This window comes from Diabrotica virgifera, chromosome 5 (assembly GCF_917563875.1).
Source record: "Diabrotica virgifera virgifera chromosome 5, PGI_DIABVI_V3a".
Classification (NCBI taxonomy): Eukaryota; Metazoa; Arthropoda; class Insecta; order Coleoptera; family Chrysomelidae; genus Diabrotica; species Diabrotica virgifera.
In genome coordinates, this window is record NC_065447.1 from 112,440,822 (window position 1) to 112,461,713 (window position 20,892).

At 32.9% G+C, this 20,892-nt stretch overlaps 1 protein-coding gene across 1 annotated transcript in view; it reads right to left on the reverse strand.

Annotated features, from left to right (window-relative positions):
- Positions 1 to 20,892, reverse strand: part of LOC126884309 (zinc finger protein 883-like) — a 56,188-nt gene that overhangs the window by 5,715 nt on the left and 29,581 nt on the right. Inside the window, exons 4-5 of the mRNA XM_050650246.1 lie at positions 11,378 to 11,731; positions 9,224 to 9,440 (exon numbers count right to left, since the gene is read on the reverse strand). Coding sequence (XP_050506203.1) covers positions 9,224 to 9,440; positions 11,378 to 11,731 — 571 coding nt within the window. The remainder of the gene's footprint in view (positions 1 to 9,223; positions 9,441 to 11,377; positions 11,732 to 20,892) is intronic.

Genomic DNA, 20,892 nt, shown 5'->3' on the forward strand with positions numbered 1-20,892 from the left:
GTACAACATGTCAACGGATAAAACCAGAACAGCAACGTCCTAGAGGTCAATTGTTATCTCAGCAGCCGACTGCCACTCATCCATGGACTCTCATCAGTATAGACTTAGTTGGACCTTTACCTAGGACCACTTCAGGATTTTCGTATATTTTCACCGTGTTAGATTGCTTTTCCAAATTTATTTTAGCTTTCCCAATTAGAGCAGCGACATCAGCCAACATAGTTAAGTTGCTAGAAAATGAGGTGTTTCTAGTCTATGGTGTACCAGAGAGAATTTTGTTGGATAATGGAGCACAATTTCGTGGCCATACATTCCAACAACTTGTCTCAAACTATGGTATTGAATTAAAGTTTACAGCACTATACCATCCACAAGCTAATCCCGTGGAAAGAGTTCATAGAGTAATAAAAACTATGTTGACGGCCTATGTCTCTCAAAATCAAAGACACTGGGATCTTCTTTTGCCAAAGATTACATGTGCTTTGCGATGTTCGGTTCATGAAGTCACCGGAGTCTCACCGAACCTTATTAATTTTGGTAGGGAAATCAATCTGAATTGCAATAGAAATAGACATGAGTCTGAACAAGGTCAGTATAATATCGCAACAAGGAAGGAATCTCTGGATAAACTGTTTTCTGATGTTCGGAAGAAACTTAAGTCAGCGTATGAAAAAAGTAAAGTTCCATATAACCTGCGAAGAAGGACAGAAACATATAAAGTAGGGGACATGGTTTGGAGAAGAAATTTCGTTCAGTCTGATGCTACAAGATATTTCAGCGCAAAATTGGCCCAAAAGTTTGTAGGACCATTTAGTATTAAGAAAGTGGTCTCCCCATGGAGTTATGAACTTGTTGATGAAAATGGCTCTCATGCAGGAACCTGGAATGCAAAAGATTTGAAACCGGTTACTCAGGACAGTGAGGTTAAGGACATTAAGTCTAAACCTCCTGATGTGGAAGTATAGAGTTACAATGTGTTGAAAATTTTATTGTAAGATTTTGTTATCTTTACAAGTTTTTGTTTTATTTTTTTTGGTTTGTTTTTTTTTATTTTTGTTTTATTTTTATTTTGTTTTGTACCGTTAGGACTTAAAAGTTTCTTCGAAACTTTTTTGCAAGTAAGGGTGGGGTTGTTACGGGTTAAAAGTCGCTAAGCAACTAGAAACGATTCTTATAAATAAGATTGTCATAATTTTTGCTTTATTGTCACAAGTACTGGCCTAAACAATTATAAAAATCAGGCTTCTATATTGTCTTGAACATTAGCTGCTATCAAGCCATTTTTAAGTCCGAAATCATATAGAAAATCAGGCATGAAGTAGGCTTTAGGTATACATTGCTACCTGTCTAGTAAGGGTCATCTCTTTGTCTTTACCTGTCTAGTGTCATATCTTGCTCACTTTTGATTTACACTTCATGAGGACAAGTTAGTATTGTCCTATGAAACTCCTTGAGGATATTTAATCAGAAGTAATCCAGATAACTAATTAAGAAATATTCAATTTGATGAAGTTGACGATTGTCTTGCTCAGCAAGGATTTAAAATATCTGGATATTTAGGTCCCCAAGACCTTTCTTTTTGGCCATACGCTATCTTTAAGGTAAGCTTTGTTTTTTTAACACCTGATTCGTTGTCTAAAGGGAAACCTTTAGTAATTTTAATTTATACCTTTTGCTCTGCTTGCATGCTGATGTATCTATTCATTTCAGGCCAACAATTTTTCTTTCTCTCCAATTCATTTTGATGTTGTGAGTTTTTTTGAAACACCCTTGTCCAGGGTCGATATTTATATAACCTGTATATCTGTGAAGTATCCAAGTATATAAATGCAGTACGACATCATCCACGTGTATAACATCGACGAAAAAAACATAAGGTAGGATCAAACCAATACTTCTCTTAAAAGAACGTTGTTTTGCCTGTCTAAGCCACCACACCATACAGCAGTCTGACAAATATCTCGGTTTTGTATTTTTTTCTTGTAAATAGTACCTAAATATAATATTACATAGTTTTAAGAATTATAATATGGGTGTACGCTGAAAAGAATATTCTTAGAGGCAAATATAAACTTTAGTTGAGCTTTTTACCTTTTCCTTTTGGGTTTTTTTTATATTTTCAATTAAGATTAATATGAATTTTTTTAGTTTTGGTTAATAAGAATAAATAGTTTGTGAATTCTCCGATTTTTTTGATTTCTTATTATTATTTTTTTTGTTTGGTAGAAAATAAAACTAGTTATTTACCTTCGCATACCTTCAATAAAAACCGGTAACATCGGCGAAGAGTAACAACCAGTGTGGCTAAATAGCAGGCATACCCACCTGGTTGACTCCCAACTAAACCGTGCTATGCGCATGATAACAGGCACAATTAAGCCCACCCCTACCATGTGGCTACCTACCTTTAGTAATATAGCACCACCCAACCTACGCCGCGAACATGCATTGGTTAAAGAATATAACAAAATAATGGACAGTCGCCAGCTTCTAGTCCACAACGACATCCCCGATATTCTTGGAAACCGTCTCCGATCCAGGTTACCCCCTCTACAATCTGCTCAAGCGCTGCAGCAAACTTTGACTTAAATACTCGATGGAGAGAAGATTGGGAAAGTAGGACAGATCCGCATTACCATAGTCTACCGGACATCATAGGAAAACCTGGCGAATTTGAAACCTACTGCCCAAATCTTACGGCGAATCCCCGCAAGATTTGGACAGCCTTTAATCGAATTCGAACAAACTGTGGAAGATGCGCCGACTCCCTCTACAGATGGGGTAAACTCCCCTCGCCTTCTTGTGTCTGCGGCGCTGCAAGACAGACGATCAGTCACATTGTTCAGGACTGCCCACGCAGAGCATACACAGGCGACCCTATAGATTTTGTAATGGCAACCGAAGGGTCAATCGAATATATAAAAAAACTGGACATCTGTTTGTGATGTAAAAAGACATAAATCTAAATATATTCTGTGATGTACTTAAGCCATACGCTAAATAAAAACTGGGTGAATACTGAGTGTGTCACTTTCTTAACACTCATGTATTGTTTATTATTTTGTATAAAATAGATTGCAATAAAATGGATGCCAAAAAAAGTATTTAGAAATATTGCTACCATTAAAATAGGGGGTTTATTATGAGTACTACTAAAAAGTAAGTAATTAAAAGTATGTCATATTATTGTACTAAAAAATTTTTGGAGAACCCGCATTATGTGGTATGGTCCTAATGATTTAAATTGATATTTATAGTCCATGTGGTGAGACCGCTCCCATCTGGAAAAATTTCTGATTCGGTTTCTTTGTGGATTCCTATTCAAAAATGTCCCCTTTAAACAAATTTGAAGGGTACCGGGCGGAATTTTTGGGCAGAAATTGTTTAAACAATTTTTTTAAACAAATACAAAAGATCATGTTTTTTTGCTGTGGAACATATATTTTTAGATTTTTTGGGTATTTTTGGGTTTGGGATTTTCTAAACAAGAAAGGTATCTTGTAAATTTTCTCAGAAATTGATAGTTTTCGACTTATAGGCGATTAAAAATCTGAAAAATGCGAAAATCCGCATTTTCGAGGCTTAAAAACTCATATTCAAATTAGTATTTTTGAGGTTGCCAGATACTTGAATTGAAGACTAAATATTCAGCTTCAAGATTCTGAAGAGTGATCGCGTCTAACTTTAATTTATACCGTTGTTTTTTAATTGTTAAATATGCGTGTTTATCCGATATTTTTGCCGGTGCGGCGCGCTCCGTTTCAAAAATCTCCTATTTTCATCCGAAAAATATTATTTCTAGATTCTCTGGGACATTCTAAATAAAATAAGTTTCTTGACATTTTTCTCAAAAGTTAATAGTTTTAAAGTTATAAGCGATTTAAAATACGAAAATGCGTTTTTTTGCCATTTTTCGGATTTTAAATCGCTTATAACTTTAAAACTATTAACTTTTGAGAAAAATGTCAAGAAACTTATTTTATTTAGAATGTCCCAAAGAATATAGAAAAAATATTTTTCGGAAGAAGATAGGAGATTTTTGAAATGGAACGCGCCGCACCGGCAAAAAAATCGGATAAACACGCATATTTAACAATTAAAAAACAACGGTATAAATTAAAGTTAGACGCGATCACTCTTCAGAATCTTGAAGCTGAATGTTCAGTCCTCAATCTAAGTATCTGGCAACCTCAAAAATACTAATTTAAATATGAGTTTTTAAGCCACGAAAATGTGTTTTCAGATTTTAAATCGCCTATAACTCCAAAACTATCAATTTCTGAGAAAAATTACAAGATACCTTTCTTGTTCAGATTGACCCAAAAAATCTAAAAATATATGTTCCACAGCAAAAAACATGATCTTTTGTATTTGTTTAAAAAATTATTTAAACAATTTCTGTCCAAACATTCCGCCCGGCACCCTTCTGATTTGTTTAAAGGGGACATTTTTGAATAGGAATCCACAAATAAACCGAATCAGAATTTTTTTTCAGACGGGAGCGGTCTCACCACATGGACTATTAATGCTACGTTGCGGAATTTATTCTGTAACGGCCTTAAGCCATTACCCAGTATATTGTATAACGATATAATTTAGTCAGTTCACTGACGGTAAAATATTGCAATACCTATATAGACAAGGCGAAAACGGCGGGTTCGAAGGGAAAAATATTCCCATGAGATTTTTTTGCATAATCACATTCGTGAGACATCCCAGAATAAGGTTCAAGAAGTCGCCCACGTGAAAAGTGGGCCAATTTTTTTTAACAATTTTTTTTTAATCAAATTGCAAGAATCAATATTTTGGCCCGAACAATTTTTTCTTTAATCTTTTGGACCATTCTGGACAAAAAAAGTCGCTTATAATTTTTCTCAAAAGTTGATCGTTTTCGACTTATAAGCAATTTAAAATTGAAAAAAACGAAAAATGGCGATTTTCAAGGCTTAATAACTCGGTTAAAAGTTATTATTATGAAAGTGAATATATGACTAAATCAAAGTTTAAAGCCCCCCTACAAGATCCTGAAGAAATTTTTGTCATTATTTTATTACTAAGCTGTTATTTTTAAGTAATAATAATAAGCGCCATGCACGTGTGCGGGGCTGTAAATGCTGAGTGCGAGAGAGAAGCCATTCCAGTAGTCCAATTGTGCATCTTACTCGCACTCACATTTACAGCACCGTCAATACGATCTAACCACTCATTGTTATTAATTAAAAATAACAGCTTAGTAGTAAATTAATGACACATATTTCTTTAGGATCATGTAACGGCGACTTTAAGCTTTGATTTAGTCACTTTCTGACTTTCAAAATAATAATTTTTGACCGAGTTATTAAATCTTAAAAATGGCCATTTTCGCGTTTTTCAAATTTTAACTTGCTTATAACTCGAAAAAGATCAACTTTAGAGAAAAATTATAAGAGACCTTTTTTGTCCAGAATGGTCCAAAAAACCTAAAAAAAATTAGTCCCGGCCAAAAATATTGATTTTTGCAATTTGATTAAAAAAAATTGTTCAAAAAAATTGGCCCACTTTTCTCGTGGGCGACTTCTTGAACCTTATTCTGGGATGTCTCACGAATGTGATTATGCAAAAATATCTCATGGGAATATTTTTCCCAACGAACCCGCCGTTTCCGCCTTGTCTAATAAATTTTAAAAGGCCGGATATATTGACATGAAATTTGGCATACATATAGGTAACATGTCAAAGAAGAAAAGTGATATTGTGTCAATGTGTGCATTTGCCATGGGGGTGTGTTTCACCCTTCTGGGGGATGAAAAAATATACGTTCAAAATAAGTCCGGAAATGGATAAACTAACTAATTCTAAGCAACTTTTATTCCATAGCCTTTTTTCACTAAGTTAATACTTTTTGAGTTATTTGCGAGTAAACATGTTAATTTTTCAACAACAAAAAAAACACGTTTTTAGACGGTTTTGAGATCTCTAAGTATGAGATCTCTAGATCCAGCAAAAGAAGAGTTTTCATATCCGCCAAAGTTTCAAAATAGGTTCATACCCACCAAATTCCAAATAGAATATTTCAACGTGAAATAACCAAAAAATGAAACAACTTTTTGGGAAAACTCATTACAACTTTTTTAAAGTGTTTTAAAAAAAGCTTTGTTTTTGTGTTTTAAAAAAGTTTCTAGCATTAAAAGTAAGGACGATCATTGAACGAAAAACGTTCAAAATAAAGTTGGTCCTTTTTTTTTGGTAAAAAAATCACCCCTTAATTAGCATCCCAAACGAAATTAATCGTTGCCACTTTCGAATTAATCGATGCATTTTTAATATGATCTGTGAGTTTCATCGGTTCAAAGTGCATATTTTTGAAGGGGCTTAGTTGAAAGGGCTTGAACTAGTCAATAATCATGAGTGTATGCAAATTTTGAACAGCCACATCTTAACCAATTTTTGCTTTACAGAAAAACAAAAAATCCAAAATATTCAGAGAAGCCAAACCAACATTTTTTTACTCTTTGTGATTTTTGGTATTACTAATAAATTTTAAGTTATTTAAAAAAGCATTTTTTCCAAAATTAAAAATTACAAAAAATTTACTTTAAAATCAAATTTTTAAAAAAATAAGCCCTTTAAACCGATTAAACTTACAATATCATATAAATAATACATAATAAAGAAACCTGTCAAGCGGTATCGATTAATCTGATTTAAGATGTTAATTAGGGGGTGATTTTCCGGAGTTTTTTTGGCCAAAAAACCAAGTTTATTTTGAGCGTAACTTACTTACTTTTGATGCTATAAACTTAAAAAAAACAAAGATAACCATTCTTTAAACACTTGCGAGTATGAACCTATTTTTCATTAGTTATAACTCTTCTTTTACTGGGTCTAGGAATCTCATATATAGACAATGTTTTTCACTATTTTATGGGTTATATTTTTGCTAAGAATGTTTTTTCCATAAAGTACTTATTTTGAGTTATTTGCAGAAAAACGTTTAAAAACGTGTTTTTTTTTGTTGAAAATGAACATATTTACTCGCAAATAACTCAAAAAGTATTAACTTAATAAAAAATGCTGTAGAACAAAAGTTGCTTGGAATTTTTTTTGGAACGTATATTTTTTTACCCCCGAGAAGTAGTGAAACTGATCCCCAGGGCAAAAGCACACATCGGCACGATATAATTTTCTTCTTTAATATGTTACCTATGTGTATTCCAAATTTCATGTCAATCTAAGCGGTTCTTTAATATAAGTTTTGCAATATTTGACCGTCAGTAAACGGACTATAAGGATATATAAACCGGTAATAAGGCCTACAGTGACGTATGTTTAGCGATGTATGGACAATGAAGAAAGCAAATACGGAGAAATTGGAAAGATTGGAAAGAAAATGCTCAGAGCCATATATGGAGGCAAAACACGGTGGAAGGTTGGGTGCGACGAACAAATAGGAAACTAGAGGAACTGTATAACGAACCCAGCATTAATCGCTTCATAAAAGCACAGAGAGTGAGATGCATGCGACACGTGATGAGAATGGAAAGGAAGAGGAAGGCAAAGATGATCCTAAAACGGCCCAATCACGAAAAGGAGAAAATAATGACCCAGGCAAAGATGGTTTGATAGCGTACACGAAGATCTCATAAATGAGGGAATTATTGGTTGGGAAGAAAGAGTAACAAACAGCGACGAATGAAGGAGAATTGTAAGTCAATTAAGTAGGCAATGAGCATGATTGGACAAGAAGCCACACCACTTAATATAAGTGTTATAATATACAGGGTAATTCATTAAGAATGTCCAATCTTTGAGATGTAGATTCTAGACCTCAAAATATTAAGATTTAACCCAAATCATTTAAATAAAATGTGGCTCGTTACTGAGTTACAGGGTGTTTTATTTAAAAATTTAATAACTATTTTTACCCAGGGCTTTAAAACTATTGTCATACTTGGCAGAAAATATAGGTACTGTACATCCTACTAAATTATGATAAATAAACTTTTCTGGCTACTACCAGAGGCGTACGACAGGGGAAAGTGAATGAATATTTTAGTACAATATTTCGATTTTCCAATATTTTCTATGTAAGTAATATACTCTTCATTCGTAACGTTAAAGTAATTAGTTTTCGAGATATTTAAAGTTGAAAATGAAACAGCATAGCTATTTTGATTAATGTATTGTGCTCCATCATTTTTAACTTTAAATATCTCGAAAACTAATGATTTTGTCGGTACGGATAAAGAGTATATTATTTGCATAGAAAGTATTAGAGAATCAAAAAATTGCAATAAAATAGTAATTCCGCCAGTGGCGTAGAATCTGGGGAGGGTCAACCATTCACTTTCCCCTGTCGTACGCCTCTAGTACTACCCTGAAAGCTTTATTTAACATATTTTAGTAGGTTGTACAGTATCTACACTATCTGCTAAGTATGATAAGGATATGTCAAATACTTTTACAAGACTGGATACAAATAGTTAATATTTATGTAATAGGGATGTTTGATTACAAAAATATAAAAATTATTTGTACCCAGTACTTTAAAAGTATTTGAAATTGCCGTATCATACTTGCCAAAAAGTGTAGGTACTGCACACCTTACTAATTTATGTTAAATAAACGTTTCTGGCTATTATAAGAGGCGTACAGGGGAAAATGAATGGTTGAACCTTCCCAAATTCTACGCCACTGATGGAATTGCCATTTCAGCATAACTTTTAGATTCTCCAATACTTTCTATGCAAATAATATACCCTTCATTCGTATCGATAAAATCATTAGTTTTCGAGATATTTGAAGTTAAATATGAAGGGGCACAATACATTAATCAAAATAACTGTAAAGTTTCATTTTCAACTTCAAATATCTCGAAAACTAATGACCTTAACGTTACGAATGAAGAGTATATTATTTACATAGAAAGTATTGGAAAATCGAAAGATTTGTGCTAAAATAGCTATTTCGCCAGTGGCGTAGAATTTGGGAAGGGTTAAATCATGCACTGTCCCCTTTGTGTGTTAAATCATAATATTTTGAGGTCTAGAATCTACAACTCAGAGATTGGACATTCTTAATGAATCACCCTGTATAGGTACGTAGTATATTATTGTATGCATTATATTAATTTTATTTTAGTTCTAGGTATTCAAGGCCTGTTGAGCTTTTTAAATAAATAAATAAATTACAACCAAACACTATGGCAACATTTAACAAAAATCAGTAATATTGAATATCTTACCTGTGAGCAAAAAGTCTTCCACAAATATTACATGAGAAAGGTTTCTCCCCTGTATGCGTCCTCTTGTGCCTGTTAAGATTCTCAAATGTCAAGAATCTCCTGTTACACAGTTCACAACAAAATGGTTTTTCGCCGGTGTGTGTCATCATATGTCTCTTAAGATTTTGCGAGCAGGGAAAACCTCTCATACAGATATTACAAACAAATGGACGTAATCCTGTAAATAGAATTAAACTTTCATAACAAAATACAGTCCGTCCATTATAAATACCGTTGCACGTCATTATCTACGTCACAGACCTAAGTCGACATTGTTGCCAAGATATAAAAAAATCCTGAATTCATTTTAAATCAAATATATCACATAATTATTGAAGAAGTAGATTATACACTGCCCAGAGAAAACGGGCGGCCCACAAAATTCGAAATTTTTGATGCCTAGAATTTTCTAATCCTGTCGTCCGATTTAAGTGATTTTTTAATATGTTATAGCCTTATTCTTTAACAATATCGCTGTAATAATATTGTTGCTAAACAGGTAAACGTTCATTGTATACCGGGTGGACCAATCAAACTGTGTTTTTTTCTCAAAGTTCGCAACACTCTGTGGAATATTCTAGCATTTATAAAATGCTGACATTAAAACCTAACTATAGCCTCAGGTTTTCTTAACATTCCGTCTTTTTATTCATTCGCTTATGGTGGATAATAAAAAAGTTAGATACTTTAACAACCAGTCATGTTCTTCATCAGTATAGGGTGTTTCTAAATAAGTGCGACAAACTCAACTTTAAGGGGCAATTCTGCATGAAAAAAAATGACCGTTCGCTTTATAAGCATGTCCGTAGATGCTTCGTTTCCGAGATACGGGATGTTGAATTTTTTCTTACAAACTGATGATTTATTTATTGCTCTAAAACAGATTCAGATACGCAAGTGAAATTTGGTAGGTTTTAAGAAGTAGCTATTGGACATTTTTGATATATAATTAACAATATTATATTCACAATTGGCGTGCATACGGGTAATATGACGGGTAATGTGACTCGCATGCGCGCCAATGGAGAATATAAAATTCTTAATTGCATGTCAAAAAATGCGCAATAAATATCTCTTAAAACCTACCAAATTTCATTTGCATATCTCAACCGGTTTTAAAGCAATAAAATAATCGTCAGTTTGTAAGAAAAAATTCAACATCCCGTATCTCGGATACGAAGCATTTGCGGACATATGTTTATAAAGCAAACGGTCATTATTTTTCATGCAGAATTACCCCTTAAAGTTTGTCGCACTTATTTAGAAACACCCTGTACTGATGAGGCACATGACTAGTTGTTAAAATACCCAACTTTTTTATTATCCAACATAAGCGAATGAATTAAAAAATAGAATGTTAAGAAACCCTGAGGCTATAGTTGGATTTTTAATTTCAGTATTTTATAAATGCTAGAATATTCCACAGGGTATTATGAACTTTGAGGAAATTCGAGACATCATAAATGACCCATTTTGTGGGCCGCCCGTTTTCTCTAAGGCGCAGTGTACAACAAAACAAATTAATATTCAATGTAAATAAATAGAAATAAAAAAGTTGGTGTGTTATGAATATCCTATTCATAACACACAAACTCGCATATATATCGGAGAAAAATAAATATATTGAAGAATATAAAATATTTAGAAATTGAATTACTGATGTCATGCTATTATACAGGGTGGTGAATTGGAAAACGAGCCATAGGAAACTCAATGTAAAATTCTAAACTGTTGAATTCCTGCTTCCCTAATTATTCTACATCAAAAGACATCAGAAACTATTTGAAGAGGATTGAAATCTTTATTGAAAACAATTGTTAAAATTGTTCTAAGAATTAAACACATTCCAAAATTTTGTAAAATATAATAAATTTTATCAAAGTATTTGCCAAATTTAGGCCACACACAGTGCAATAATGTGTATAAGGTTGCCTTCGGTCACAATGAAATTATTATATTGACAATATTTTGAACTGTCAGTATTTTTATTTTATCTTGTAGAATGAACCAGCAGATGGACTATAACCTTACATTTTCATTATTTTACGTCAACACGGAATAAAGCATTAATAACGTCAACACGGAATAAAATTAATTTTCAAATCCTATACTTGCCTGTGTGCGAATTGGAATGCCTCCGCAAATGACTAGCGTTAGTAAACGCCTTATCGCAAAGCATACATTGATAATCCCTGATATTTCCGTGAATTTTTAAATGAAGATTTAGAGAAAATAAATTTTTGTAACTCTTCTTGCATTTATCACAAGGAAATGGATTGTGAGGTCCTTCGTCATGGGTATTCATATGCGTTAATAATTGCTTCGTACTCTTCATTACCTTTGAACACACCGGGCATGGAACAGATCTTTTTGAAACGTGTTGCTCTTCGTGTGATTTTTTGTGTTTTCTTAGCCTAGCAGGCGTTTTAAAGGCACTATTACAGAAGTCGCATACATAAGGTCGGTCGCCTATAAAACAATTACACTGTTACTAATAAACCAAGTATAAAAGTTATACTGAGAATAAATCAGGTATAGGCAAAATCTCTTGTTTAAGTCTGGTATAACCTATTTTATTACTACCGAAGTCATCAGAGACAATAAATAATATATTATTATTTTATGTGTTTTGTGAGTACGTATACAGTGCCGGCAAAAAAATCTTTACACTGCCAAATAAATCACCAAATTTGAAGACAATTTGCATGCGTTCTGTCTGCGCTTGGAGGGGAGGGTAGGGGAGGGGGATATCGTACTTGCGACGGCAATTATCTGTAGTTTATACGGACCCCTTGGCTAATTTAGGGTATTCTGCGCGTTTGCACTGTAAACAGTTGGCTTTGTGCGGGTAGTCAGTGTTAAACTTCTTCTCATTTTAGTCCTGTCGCCAGGGGGGGTACAACGGCCTCGTTAATTCAGATGGACTTACTCAAGTTTTTTTTATGTATTTTGACCCGTAGAACACGAATTTTTTGGGTAACAGTTGATCCGGATGTCGATAAGATTGTTATAGACCAAGAACTTGAGGAATCAAATAACAGCGATTTTTGGCAAAACAAAACAATATTTTGTATTTTTTGGGCCATTTTAAGTAAAAAATATTTCTACAAGTTTTTTCGTAGGATGCACAGTTTTCGAGATAAACGCGGTTGAACTTTAAAAAAATCGAAAAATTGCAATTTTTGAACCCGAATAACTTTTGATTAAAAAATAAAATAGCAAGTCTGCTTACCGCATTTGAAAGTTTAAGTCAAATTATATCGGTTTTGATTATTTGCATTGGTAAAAATTTATTTTTTTATTGTTTAACAAAGCTATAAACACGTAGGGTTTCCAGTGCTTTTACATGCGTTTTAACGCATGTAACGTAGAAATAGTCTTGATTGCACTAGTACCTATTCTACCTACTCGTTCGATTTTAAATGAGAAATCATAGAAACATCACTCACGCACTAGTTGTTTGTAGCTTTGTTTAGCAATAACACAATAAATTTTTAGCAATGCAAATAATCAAAACCGACATAATTTGACTTGAACTTTCAAAGGCGCTAAGCAGAATTGCTATTTTATTTTTTAATCAAAAGTTATTCGGGTTTAAAAATTGCAGTTTTTCGATTTTTTGAAAGTTCAACCGCGTTTATCTCGAAAACTGTGCATCCTACTAAAAAACTTGTAGAAATATTTTTTGCTTAAAATGACCCAAAAAATACAAAATATTGTTTTGTTTTGCCAAAAATCGCTGTTATTTGATTCCTCAAGTTCTTGGTCTATAACAATCTTATCGACATCCGGATCAACTGTTACCCAAAAAATTCGTGTTCTACGGGTCAAAATACATAAAAAAAATTTGGGTAAGTCCATCTGAATTAACGAGGCCGTTGTACCCCCCCTGGCGACAGGACTATTTATCGTGTAAAGTTTGAGATCGTCAAATTCTAAATTAAACTGACAAATATGGGTCGAAAGAAACTCACAAAAGAGGAGAAGGTTCGTGTTTTAACATTACTGGAGAAAGGAGACTCTGTAATCACCGTAGCACGTGATATTGGTGCTTTAAGAGGGGCTATTTATCAACTGAAACCTTGCAGCCGAACGTTTTAGTTGATAAATAGCCTCTCTAGAAGCACCAATATCAGGTGCTACAGTAATTACAGAGTCTCCTTTCTACAGTAATATTAAAGCACAAACCTTCTCGTCTTTTGTGAGTTTCTTTCGACCCATATTTGTCAGTTCAATTTAGAATTTGACGATCTCAAACTTTACGCGGTAAATGAGAAGAAGTTTAACACTGACTACCCGCACAAAGCTAACTGTTTACAGTGCAAACGCGCAGAATACCCTAAATAAGATAATTGCCGTCGCAAGTACGCTCCCAGCAAACAGGTTTGAGCCCAGTTACGTGATGATTACGTTAAATTTACGGCAAATTTCAACGAATACGTAACTCGGTGATTTATGACGGGAAAAAAAAACGTATTTCATTGCCAAATTATTCACCTATATATTAGTGCATCCTTTATACATGTTTGACATTAGAATAATATAAAATCATAATGACGAATATAGTACATGTTTTTATAATAGGTGTGAATGTCGGTTACATCGCAAAGGTACGTTTAATTCACGTAATAATCACGAAACAGAAATAACTTCCTTTGGTTAAATTTTGAGAAATATTTTGGAAAACAAAATTTTACAACGGTGTTGGTTAAATACGTATCGCTTGAATTGTACTCACTGTATTTTATGGACGTAGAAAAATTAGATGTATTTCACGTAAAAGTAATCTAAATAATACCAATATTTAAACAAAAAGTTTATGATTTCGCTTTTAAAATCATTTAGCATAACTATTTCAATCCAACCTTGATTTGACGCTATTTTTGCTATTTCTTTCTTTAAAAATATCACAGGAGCTAATTTTCAAATCGCGCGCGGTGATGACGTACTACCAAGCCTTTCTCCTCCTTTAAATACTATCACGTGACCACGGTACGTGATTAACATAGTTGGTTCTACAACTAAATTAATCGATTTGTCGAATAATAGATACGTTTCGATAGGATTATTTTTTTATATTATTCTGGTATTGAAATAGATTTTTAGTAAGACCAATTAGTTAATAGTAGAAGAAATTTAAAAACAAAAAGAAAATACGTAATACTAATTTAAAGTAAGTAGAATAGTTTAACTGTAATTTAAAAATAATCGATTTTTAAAATCGATGATCATAACTTCTAATATCAGCTTCTCTTCTCACATTTCTCACAACAAAAAGTGAAAGTGAACGTGAAACCGTGAAACGTGAAGAGCTTTATTTCCTTCGTTTTATTTTAGGCGGGTTTATTTATAATAATGTCATTCGTATTAACGTTTACCTCACTGCTCGAGGGTTGAAGTGCCGCCGATTATGCAATTAGAAAAAACAAGAAAGTGTCGAAGTGTCCTCCTAGAAATAAAAAGTGACCTGTGTTGTGTTTTGTGTTGGCAAATTTTTTAATGTGTCTTTAGGTCGGTACCATTTTTGGTTCATTATCTTGTATAATAATTTTACAAGACAAATGTTTTAAATTATCTAAATTCTACTAAATAAATACATTGTTAATACTTTATATTATGCTTGTTTTATTTATATCATATGAGGATAATAATTACGCGATTCATAAGTTAATTAAGGTCGAATTATTTACGTGAACCGAGGACGTACCTTTCACGTGAATACTAATATATACATTCCCTAAAAGATACGTTAATCAACACGTATTTGCAACGTGAATTTCCCGAAACATTTTATTGCTATTTAAGGTAAATAACACGTCTATTGAAGACGAGTTATTCATGTAATTTAAAGACGTGTTTTCAATGTGACATTCCAACCAAATTTTCACGTGAAATTCACGTAAGCAATTTACGTATATTGGTGACAAATGTACCCAAAATTCACGTAATTAACACGTCGGTCTGTTTGCTGGGCTATCACCCTCCCCTACCCTCCCCACCAAGCGCGGACAGGACGCATGCAAATTGTCTTCAAATTTGGTGATTTATTTGGCAATGTAAAGATTTTTTTTGCCGGCACTGTACAGTGCTAGTCAAAAGTCAGTTCCTCCCTCGTATCTTTTGAACGGTTATACTTACTTATAATAGTGAAATTTAGAGGGAGGAAATAAACGGACGTAGGCTTCTCAACTAGTCATAACAGGTGACGTAATAGTGACAGATGACTTTACAGAGCCACTGTGACCGATAATTTTAAATGGGACCTTATGGCAAGTGATACCTTGTTTGAAAGGTATTCAATATACCTATTCAGTCATACTAATTTTTTTAGGTTTAAGTTGATTTTGATTTTGGTGAATCAATTAAATAAATATAACATTGTAGTTTCGCATAATAAAAATTCAAATGTCCGCCTATGGTTGTTTTGTCAAAAAAGTTGAAGTTTTTTAGTTCTCTAGTAGTTTTTACGTCAACCTTTTTGACAAGTAACCATAGCGGAAGTTTAAATTTTTATTAACTAAATGCGAAACTACAATTTTATATTTATTTCATTTATTCATCAAAATGAGCTTAAACTCAAACAAAATTAGTATGACTGAATAGGTATTTTTAATACCTTTCAAACGAGGTATCACTTGCTATTCTCGATTGAAACGGAATATAGAGGGCAGGTCGAATGCAAGAAAATTACCGATATAAATGGTATAAACAAACATTATATAAAGTACATTATATAAACATTATATGAGTACATATAATGTACTCATAATGCTGAAATTTACTAAAAATTTCTTAATAGTGACCAAATTCCATTTCAATCAACAATTTTCTGGTTTGTTTATACCACTTATAGTACCTAGTTTAAATTTATTCCACCAGTCAGCTACTTTGTTTTTCATCGCGAACTAGGTCCCATTTAAAATTATCTGTCACAGTGGCGCTGTAAAGTCATCTGTCACTATTAAGTCACCTGTTATGACTAGTTAAGAAGCCTACGTCCATTTAGTTCCTCCCTCCAAATTTCACTATTATAAGTATATCCGTTCAAAAGATACGAAACGGGAAAGGAACTTTTAACTAGCACTATATAAGAAAAAAATGTGTTTGAGAGGTATTGCGGTTATCGAGGAAGTTGATAATTTAATTAACATGATGAAAAATACACGAAAAAGGAAAACTTCCAAATAAATAATAAATCTCTTTTCAAACTACACTGATAAAGAATTCAGAATAAAATATCGGTTTTCTAAAGATGGTGTAAGGTTTTTAGAAAAAATGATTCACTTGTTGTGGACAAGCGAGGAGGAGGCTTATCCTCCACTCTACAAGGATAATGAGGTCTTTATTTTCTATGATATGTAGAAAATCTCCCACAATATTCTTTAACAGATGCTGAAATTAACATATTTATATTGCATTTATAATTAAAATAAATCAATATGTTTACTTTTTCTTCACTTTCCTATTTAATGCAACGTTCTCTTTTATTTGAAGCCTTTTTATAAAATACTCAAACTCAACATACAAGATAACAAAAAATAACGATATATTAAAATATATTTGATTTGCCAGTAACTGACAGACCAGACTTTGTAGACAAAAATCGAAATTAACATATTTACATAGACATAAAGGGTAGACAGGGTAGCAGGCAAGGTATGGGCCGCTCTGTGCATCGAGGTGTAACGCCAATATCAATGGACAATATTCACTTTGAGTGGTCTAGCTATCTTTGTCTGTCACGTGAGCGGGATCGCTTTGTAAAAAGAAAGATAGACCACCGATCGACTGCCCGCGCCTTACGCTATTTTGCTCAGTATGCCCTGTCTATCCTTATTATGTCTATGCATATTTCACCCAATATATCGTTGTTTTAAATATTTGCGCAGAAGATTGCGACGTTGGCAAACTATTATTTCGGAATAAAGTGGGAATTCTTATAACTAACTTACACCGAGTTTATTGGTAACAAATTATTTTCAAAATTGGAAAGAAATCCTTTATAAAAGGTATAAAATTTTTTTATTAAAAATCCCTTAAAAGGGCTACATCACAACAAAACGTTTTCGATTTTTATAAAAAATCATCATCAGTGTTCGATAAACTGGATGCTAGCTGAGCCACAAAAGAAAAATATCTGGGTAAAAACCCTTTACATAAAATATAGATGCCTTAAAAGTGCATACTTCAAGAAAAAGGCCTGTGATGGTCACATGGCAAACAGGATAATGCCCTAAGGTAAGGTATACAGGTTTCCCAACACGTGGGATCCAAATTGAGTTGATCACATTTCAATGACTTAATGGCAAGTTGCCATTAAGTCATTGAAATGTGATCAACTCAATTTGGATCCCACGTGTTGGGAAACCTGTATACCTTACCTTAGGGCATTATCCTGTTTGCCATGTGACCATCACAGGCCTTTTTCTTGAAGTATGCACTTTTAAGGCATCTATATTTTATGTAAAGGGTTTTTACCCAAATATTTTTCTTTTGTGGCTCAGCTAGCATCCAGTTTATCGAACACTGATGATGATTTTTTATAAAAATCGAAAACGTTTTGTTGTGATGTAGCCCTTTTAAGGGATTTTTAATAAAAAAATTTTATACCTTTTACAAAGGATTTCTTTCCAATTTTGTGATTGATGGTATACAGCCAACTACAGGAAAACTTTTTCTTTTCCTTGTGGATTTTGTAAATTATTTTCGTATTATATCTACCTTATACTTAGGATGACTATTCTAGATATAAATACGGAATAACATTAGAATAAGAGCGTTTTATAAGTAAGGCAGTTAGAAATTAAATTATAAAATATAGAGGGTCGGCCAAAGAAAAGAGTCCACCTCGATATTTGGCAGTAGTTATTAGATTTTAAGGAAATGCCGAAGCAGGTCGATTTTTATTTTTATATTGCAATTTTTTGGCATTTATTTCATACTAGTGACGTCATCTATCAGAGCGTGATGAAGTAATCGATGATTTCTTAAACGGGAATAGCGGTCATGCGGTAGCTCATTTGAAAGGGTGTTCAATTCTATATTCAGTAATATAAACATTATTATCATTATTTATATGTATAGGGTGACCAAAAAAATAATTTTTGAATTAAATTAATTGACGCAAAAAGAAGAATTTATGTAATTTATTTAATTCAAAATACATTGTAGGGCTGTTAGAAAATAAAAAAATGTTTATTTCACAAATAAACATTTCTTTTCACTTAAATTAAATGACAAACAGCCTCCCACTTACCTCTTGACAGTTTGAACATTTAAATTAAGCGAAAAGCAATGTTTATTTGCCAAAAAAACATTTTCTTTCTATTTTCTGACAGCAATATAATGTATTTTGAGTTAAATAAATTACATACATTCTTCTTTTTGCGTCAATTTAATTCAAAAATTATTTTTTTGGCCACCCTGTATAAATAATATTATTGTTTATATTACTGAATAGACAATTAAACACCCTTTCAAATGAGCTACCACACGACCCCTTTTCCATTTAAAAAAATCATCGATTACCTAATCAGGCACAGATGGATGACGTCACTAGTATGATATATACAGTCGGAAAAATGAAAGAATACCCATGAACGATCACATCAATCACTTATTTTGTATTTGCTATCCTTTTCTATAACAAACGTTTGCTATTTATAGAAAAGACAGCAAATATAAAATAAGTGATTTATGTGATCGTTCATGGGTACTCTTTCATTTTTCCGACTGTATATATATCAAAAAATTGTAATTTAAAAATAAAAATCGACCTGTTCCGGCATTTTCTTAAAATTAAACGTCTTCTTGTGCTACTCCTATCGGAGATTGGAAATCATCAAGGCTTTCCTGACTTTGTTTACAGCTGACCTAAAAAGTTCATTAGTGGTGCAGCCAAACCACTCTCTCAAATTTCGTAACCATGACATTCTTCTACGGCCTGGGCCTCCATTTTTGACCCTTCGCTTCGTTATCGAACGTATTCGCTACGTATACTAAACAGATACGAAGCGAATACGTTTGATAACGAAGCGAAGGGTCAAAAATCGAGGCCCTAGATTCCTTTAAATTAATCATCATTATCATTCAACCCGGATAGATATCCACTGCTGGATATAGGTCTCCCTCAGTTTTTTCCATGCATTACTGTTTTGTGCTTCGTAGTCAACAAATGTCAGGACTAATGGCTTGTTATATTCAACAGTATTTCTATTAAGTTCTTAATTACTTGTAAATGATCATTCGTGCCATATCCTGCTCTAAAACCTGCTTGCTCTTTTGGCTGATAGAAATCCAACTTACTTCCTAGTCTGGTTGGTAATAACTCTTGTGAATAGCTTATACAGGGTGATTGGTAAAGAATGGGCCATAGCTTAACCTCAGATTCCTGAGCTTGAAATAGGCCGATTTACGCTAACTTGCCTTAGTACGAAAGTTGATAATAACCGAAATACAGGGTGTCAAAATTAAACTTTTATTTTATTTTTTCTTAAATATTTCCTGAAAGACATGGGATAACAACACGAAATTTGGTAAGCGGGGGTTTTTTGGGATGAGAAATCTAAATTCGCCACCAAAAATGATGTATTACCTAGATGGCGCCACATGCGTCTTTCAGCGCTCATTTAATACGTTCAATTTTTTTTATCCCCCACTCTACATACTTTTTGAATCAAAACTATTATTCTCTTAATATTTCTACTTAAAAAAGGTATACTACATTCATCTTGCTAAACTCAAATGTTTTCGAGATAAAAGCATTTTAAATCTGCGATACAGCATAATTTTTTGCATAATATCATTGTAGTTACACCCGAAAAATGACTTAAAACCAAAATAATTGTGCCAGTTCTCATATTCATGTCATTGCATCGCAAATTCGATTTGAAGAAATTTGCGATACATTTTTGTAAAATTTTATGGTTTTAAGTTATTTTTCGGGTGTAACAACAACGATATTATGCAAAAAATTATGTTAAATCGCAGATTTAAAATGCGTTTATTTTGAAAACGGTCGAGTTTAGCGAGATGAATGTAGCATCCCTTTTTTAAGTAAAAATATTAAGAGAATAAAAGCTTTGATTCAAAAAGTATGTAGAGTGGGTAATAAAAAAAATTGAACGTATTAGTAAGCACTGAAAGGCGCATGTGGCGCCCTCTGGGTAATACATCATTTTTGGTGGCGAATTTAGATTTCTCATCCCAAAAAACCCTCGCTTACCGAATTTCGAAAAAATATCAATACCATATATAAAAGGACTATCCGAGAAACTTAAAACAATAGGAAATAAATTCAACATTTCAACAACATTCAAAGCAACAAACACATTGAGATCTATTCTATCTAAAACTAAACTTAACAGTGAACAAGAAAGAACAAAGAATTGTATTTATAACATACCTTGTGAATGCGAACAATTTTATTTAGGTGAAATATCAAGACCATTAAACGTTAGAATAAGTGAACATCAGTCTTATATTAAAAATAGAGAATTTGATAGATCTCAAATATGTCAACATGCATGGGATAATGAACATAGAGTTCAGTGGAGAGATTCAAGTATAGCCCTGAAAGAATCAGATAGTAAAAAGAGAAAAATCAAAGAAGCGGCTCTAATTATGCTAAA